Below are 7,272 nucleotides of genomic sequence, written 5' to 3' on the forward strand. Positions count from 1 at the left end.
TTGTTATTATTTTTAAGCTTTATTGATATTTTTAAGAAATTTAAAAATATATATATTTCTTTTAAAAAGGAGATTGGTCTAGTCTAATCCTGTCCAATTCCAATTCGGTCCAGTCCGATTCTCTTCGGAACCGAAATCGGAAATTGAATGAATAATCATTGGTTCCATTTTTATGGAATTTGGGAACCAGACAAAACTGACAAATTCAATCCGGTTTGGACGATTCTCAATTTGGTCGGTTTGCCATGCTCTCCCCTAAAGTTTATAGTTGTGATCGACTGGTTCTTCGATTGACGAATTGTTAAGGACTTGCGATTCAATTTTTGGACTTTTGCCGCCAGAAAAGATCAAATAAAATAGGCCCATAATAAACGAAATTTAGTGACATGTACTCATTCAGAAATAATAAATGGAGCCCATAATTGTACTTTCAAAGGTCGTCAGGTGAGAGAACGGGGCCCGCCATTCGGTTTTAAATTTATGACTCGAAAGGACCTCATCGTTTTCTGTGTAAATGGGCCCTACTTTCCTAGCAACTCCTAGATCTAATTTCAATTCTATTTTGAATTTTTTTTTTTTATCTCGAAAAAAATCCACAATTTTAGATTTAGTTTTAAATCATTATCGATTTTTTTTTTTTATCTTAGAAAAAACTTCAAAGTTAAGGTCAAATTCCAAATATGCCTCGAATTTTGTTTTGTTAAAAAAATCATAAATTTTCAATTTATTACCTAACTTGATATGATATTTTCACGTCAATAAGAAATCTATATCAATAAGATGACATGAAAAATTATCTTCAAAATAAAATTATTTATAGGATATGAAAATTAGAGATACTAATGAGGATTTTTGGACGGAGGAGGACTAATGGGGCTAAATTTGAGACGAGAGTAAGAAGTGACGATTTTTCTTTTAGACAAAAAAAATTTCGAGGGTAGATTTAGGATTGAATTTAAAGTTAGGTGTTTTTTTTAGACAAAGAAAAATTTGGGCACATTTGGAATGGATTAAAGTTTGAGGTTTTTCTTATAGATAACAAAATTCAAGGCAAAATTGGAATTACACCTAAAGTTGGGTTTTTCTTAGGGACTTAGGCCATGAAAATGGTATGTGATAGTTCAGAACTTCGCTCGATCCAATTGAAGATTTTTTTGATAATTGCCAGCCATAAACACCTCTAGTAAAAAAATTTAATCTACTTATCTTGATCTATTGTGCTAAACTTTTTACCGACTCGTTTCCTCCTTTTGAGATCAACTTGAAGTTTTAGATCCGTTGTGCCACAAAAGAAAATATGATATAGATGTGTAAATTGACGGAGTAAATTTACCGAAATTACTTTTAATATGGAGGGTTCTTAGGTGATGGTATCAATGTAACCTGGGGCCAATGTAGGAAAATGTGATTGTGAGGGATTTAGAATTTTTGTGGCCGTAATGCAAACTATTCAAATTCCTTTAATTGCACAATCACGTATGAAATATTAAGTCGGTGTCACTAATACAACTTGCCTTTTGCAATCGGAAATCGCTTACTAAAGGGTTTATCCCGACCTTCTTTGCGTGTTTGTCATCCCGACCGAATCATTTATGCTTTCGAATCGGAGTCATTGGAGAGTTTCCTTTGAATTTAAGGTTGTCCATGCACGAAGAAAAACCCTAGAAAGAGTGTCCGAGGTTGCGGTGAAACTCTAAGGTTCCCTTATTCTAAGGAGCTTGAAGCACAATGTTGTTAAAAAAAAAGTCCAGTAAAGAAGCCACCCGGGACCGCACGGATCAAAGCAAGAGCAAAGTAATGGTGAGGAAACAGCACAAATTACCAAAAGGTGAAAGGAATTCCATAAAATTGTGAAAGTAGTGGAAGTATAAGTAGAATTAATCTTTTTTTTTTATGGTAAATGATAAAAATGCAACACCAACAAAAATAGAAATTATTTGAGTTATGATAAATGTTTGTTTTATGATTCAGTCAGAACACTCTTCACCTGTTTAATAAACGCCCATCACTTCTCATAATTAACTATTGAGATCTCCAATGGCAAAAGATGAAAACTGAAAAGCAACCAAGAAAGAAAATCAGAAATAATTCTGTTGGTTCCTACGTTCTCACACTTTGTGGGTTTGCCATCCAAGCGTCATTTGCAAGGGAAAATGAGATCCTCATGACTAAACTTTCATGCGTAGAGATTTTCGCGGCAAATTCTTGTCTAGACTCAGATGCATATGAACCGAATCAATCACACTTGCCCATCACATGTATTGCACGTAAATTTCACAAAATCAAATGGCTGTGATTGTGCTTGGTTGGACTTGCTGTGATGTCGGCGAGTATTTTCAAGAATGCCAGTGGAGCACTCCAATAGAAAAAGGGAAATAAAAAATGTAAAAAATTAGAGGTAGTTGAAAGGTATCAAATTACTGATCTTGTGACACTGAGGGTGACACACAAAAGAGAAGTCATGCATATCTGCTCTTAACAAATGTAAATTTTGTTGGTGGATCTTTTGCCCTTAAAATAATTTAGAACATTAACTTAGCGGGTGGGAAACCAAATAAGTTTTCTTCACTCTTCATTTATGGAGGTAACATGAATTATATTATATAGATAAGTAATTATAGGTAGATAAAGATTAACTAAAACATTTTGAAAAAGTGATAGGTCAAACCTTAGCGAATATTGAATGTGATTTATTTAAGTGTATGCTTCTTCTTGTAGTATATACTAATTTCATATGCACTCTTATTGTATTTAATATTTTGAAACAAAATTAAGTAAGAAATTAATACTTGACATGTAATAGTTCTTGTGTTGACTAGACACACGTTGAATAAAGCACCTCGAAATTCACTTGATTCTTCACCTAAATTTCCAGTTCTCAATAATCAATGCAATAGCTAATAGTGGAAGGAGATTAATAAACCACTGGGGTTTGTCTTATGAGGAGGGGAAGGTGGAGGTTCAAATTCTCGCATTCTCGGAGATTGGGATAGAGATGATTTAATTTTAAGTATGAATTTCAACTTTCATGTCATGTAAAAAAGTATGACAAAAATACGAAAGTGTGAGTTAAAGTAAGAATAGAAAAGGACCGGCAAAAAAAAAAAAAAAGAAATTAATACTGTAGGAAAACGTGACACGCTCTTTTCATATTACTACATTAAAGGTTTTGAAGAAATTCAGAAGGGCAACAGATTTTTTTTGAATCCTTTTGTGAGTACTCAATCAGTGGTAATTTCTTAGAAGGTGAGTTATAATTACTGAAATCCAATATTAGATATTTACCAAAGTTGTAACGGCACCATAAGCAGATTCCCATTAATTTTGGGCAATTGTGATTAAGATCTGCGAAAACTTCGTGGAAATGTCATCCAAGAAGCTACCGTGAACTTTCCAGGAAGTTCTCGCGCAATAAAAATTCTTGTTACACTGCACTATATAATCTAATAACCCAATGCATCTGTTCCACCCAAGTCAACCAGTGTTTTGACTCCCTAATACTAATCTTCATCCTCTGAAGCCGACTCGTTTTGCTGATCCAAGCACACCCTTTTGTCTTCTCCCTCTCTGTTGTTCATCCATGTCGTCGTTGAGGCTCCGTCAACCTAGCGAAGAAGCAGCAACCGATGCAGTGCTCGACCGCGGCGATGGCCCGACGAATATCATCCACAGGCGGAGATGGCGCCTGGCTTTCACGGTCATATACTTCATGAGGGCTCTCGAGTCTCTGTCGAAACAAGTCCTCGGGAAGAAGACGGACCTGTTGCGGACGCTCTCTTACGTTGCCATCAATGTCAACCTCGAGGGCAGTGATAATCCACGTGAAGGAGATTGCCCTTCGCTTCGGGACGTCGGTCCGAAGATCCTGAGTAACCTGGTAAGAGAGAAAAGCTTTGAATCTCTTGCTCAAATTGGTGGCGTTAAACGACTCGCTTCAATTCTCATGACAAATCTTGAAAATGGCTTGAGTGGGGATGAAACCGACCTCATGCGCCGAACCAATGTTTTTGGTGCGAATAAGTACAATAAGCCCCCGGCAAAGAGCTTTCTCAGTTTTGTGCTTGATGCGTTCAAAGACATGATCATAATCATTCTCATAGCATGCGCTGTTCTCTCTTTAGCATTCGGTATCAAACAGCACGGCCTTAAAGAAGGTTGGTATGATGGTGGGAGTATAATCATCGCCATCTTTCTGGTCGTCATTGTCTCTGCTGTCAGCAACGATAAGCAAGGAAGGCAGTTCCGGAAACTTTCAAAAGAGAGCAGCAACATTAGAGTAGAGGTTGTAAGAGATGGCAGGAGGCAACCAATCTCCATATTTGATATTGTCGTAGGCGATGTCGTGTATCTCAAGATTGGTGATCAGGTTCCGGCTGACGGGCTATTTGTTGATGGCCATTCCCTGAGAGTTGACGAGTCTAGCATGACTGGTGAAAGCGATCACATCAAAGTCGATAGGAGAACCCTTTCTTGCTCTCGGGCACCAAAGTGATCGACGGCTACGGTCGAATGATGGTTGCTTCTGTCGGCATGAACACTGCATGGGGAGAGATGATGAGCTCTGTGAACCGTGACTTAGATGAAGAGACCCCGCTCCAAGCCCGTCTAAACAAGTTGACTTCCTTGATCGGGAAGGTCGGGGTGTCGGTGGCTATGCTGGTACTTCTCGTCTCGATGATCCGCTACTTCACTGGACACACCCAAGATGATGCCGGAAACAGAGAATTCACCAGCGGGAAGACCAAGTCGGGGGACGTGATGAACGCTGTTGTGCGCATAGTTGCTGCAGCAGTGACCATTGTGGTGGTGGCTATACCTGAGGGCTTGCCTTTGGCCGTCACTTTGACACTGGCCTACTCCATGAAGCGCATGATGGGTGACAATGCCATGGTCCGGAAGCTCTCCGCCTGTGAAACCATGGGTTCTGCCACAACGATCTGCACGGATAAAACCGGACTCTCACGTTAAACGAGATGAGAGTGACAGAGTTATGTATGGGAAAAGAACATGTGAGTGTAGATGCATCCAAAGAAATAGCGACCGGCATCGTTGAAGTCCTCCTACAAGGAATCGGATTGAACACGACAGGTACTGTCCACATGCGACCTTCTGAACCTGTTCCTGAAATTTTAGGCAGCCCAACTGAAAAGGCGATACTTTCTTGGGGCGTGTCCAAATTGGGTATGACGATGGACGACCTGAAGCAAGAATGGGAGATAGTCCAAGTCGAGGCATTCAATTCTGAGAAAAAGAGAAGTGGGGTCGCTGTGAGGAGGAGAGGAGAGCAGGTAATTCACATGCACTGGAAGGGAGCTGCCGAGATGATCTTGGCAATGTGTTCAGATTATTATAGCCAAAGTGGGATGGTGAATGTCATGACTGATGAAGCAAGGTCTGATTTCAGGACAGTAATTGAAAATATGGCAGACAAAAGCCTGCGCTGCATCGCATTCGCCTACAAAAAGTTCGATGGCTCACTTGCTCAATTTCATGGGAAACTTGAGGAAGATGGGCTTACATTGCTGGGGATAGTGGGGATAAAGGACCCATGCAGACCAGGCGTGAGAAGGGCAGTGGTGTCTTGTAGAAGCGCTGGGGTGAACATCAAGATGATCACAGGAGACAACATGCACACTGCAAGAGCTATAGCCTTGGAATGCGGGATATTCAATCCGGAGGAAGATCTCGAACATGAAGCCATAGTGGAGGGCGTGCAGTTTCGCAACTACTCGCCTGAACAGAGAGCGGCAGCAATCGAGAAAATCCGGGTAATGGCTAGATCATCCCCATTTGATAAGCTTTTGATGGTGCAGTGCTTAAAGCAGAAAGGGCATGTGGTGGCAGTCACTGGTGATGGCACGAATGACGCGCCAGCCCTAAAGGAAGCGGATATTGGCCTCTCCATGGGAATCCAAGGCACTGAGGTGGCAAAGGAGAGCTCAGATATCGTCATCCTTGATGATAATTTTGCCTCCGTGGTGACTGTGCTGAGGTGGGGGCGGTGCGTCTACAACAACATTCAAAAGTTCATCCAGTTTCAGCTCACTGTGAATGTGGCTGCACTCGTCATCAACTTTGTTGCTGCGGTCTCTTCTGGCAATGTCCCTTTGACAGCTGTCCAGCTTCTTTGGGTGAACTTGATTATGGACACCCTGGGAGCTTTGGCATTGGCGACAGAGCAACCTACAAATGATCTCATGCTAAAGCCACCTGTTGGACGAACCGAGCCGCTTATAAGCAGAGTCATGTGGAGGAATCTCGTATCTCAGGCTTTGTACCAAGTTATCATCCTCCTGACCCTACAATTCAAGGGGAGTTCCATTTTTGGGGTGGACAAGAAAGTGAGGGACACAATTATTTTCAACTGCTTCGTCCTCTGCCAGGTCTTCAACGAATTTAATGCCAGGAAGCTGGAGGAGAAAAATGTATTCAAAGGGATCCATAAGAACAAGTTGTTCTTGGGCATCATTAGTATGACCATAATTCTTCAGGTGGTGATGGTTGAGTGTCTAAAGAGGTTTGCCAACACTGAGAGGCTGGACTGGGGACAATGGGGTGCTTGCATCGGACTCGCAGCTTTGTCTTGGCCGATTGGTTGGCTTGTTAAGTGGATTCCAGTCTCAGGCAAAAAGTTGTTCTTTTCCCACGAGAGAAAAAGCATCTGAACCGAGCACAATGTTAAACTCCGAGAAAAGAAACTTTTCTTTTATTATAAAAATGGTTAGGGTTTAGGAAACTATTTTTTTAAATTTTAGATTTTATGCATTGCAAGTATTTTTTCTAGATTTTATGCATGGTAAGTATCTTCCTAGATGATGTGTCAAATTATCTTTGTCTACAGAATGAAATCAACAGTTTATTGCCATCCATTATTTCAACCTTTGTACTTTGGTCTTGCTTGCTATGCTACTGTTGATTTTGGAATATCTTCCAGATGAGGTTATTAATCAGGTGATCATGCTATATGCTTGCTTTAACATTCATATCTGAACTAGCATTCAAAAAGTTATCCTACAGGAAAACTAAAGAAAAAATTTCCTAGTTCTCAGCAAGCTTCTTAATGGGGCAGTAAAATCCCAAAAACTTATGCCTCAAGCTCATGCAAGGGTGGCCCTTTCTGTTCTTTTATTGCATCATATCTCTCCTTTACTATATTAACAAAAGCAAATGGTCCCACGCGACAGAACTAATTTTATTTGATGCAGATGGCGAGGGACGAATCAAGTCCCTTATAGTGATGGCACACTATTTTAACTAAATGGCCAAATGACG

General features: G+C 40.4%; 1 protein-coding gene across 1 annotated transcript; it reads left to right on the forward strand.

The window, feature by feature from the left end:
• The first annotated feature begins 3,378 nt into the window (after positions 1-3,378).
• LOC104415439 (calcium-transporting ATPase 12, plasma membrane-type) lies at positions 3,379-6,665 on the forward strand. Its single transcript, XM_010026724.3, is given in 3 exon segments — positions 3,379-4,454; positions 4,457-4,954; positions 4,957-6,665. Coding segments are annotated over 3 exon segments (3,081 nt in total). The 5' UTR covers positions 3,379-3,580.
• The last annotated feature ends 607 nt before the right edge of the window (positions 6,666-7,272 follow it).

This window comes from Eucalyptus grandis, chromosome 8 (genome assembly GCF_016545825.1).
Source record: "Eucalyptus grandis isolate ANBG69807.140 chromosome 8, ASM1654582v1, whole genome shotgun sequence".
NCBI lineage: Eukaryota > Viridiplantae > Streptophyta > Magnoliopsida > Myrtales > Myrtaceae > Eucalyptus > Eucalyptus grandis.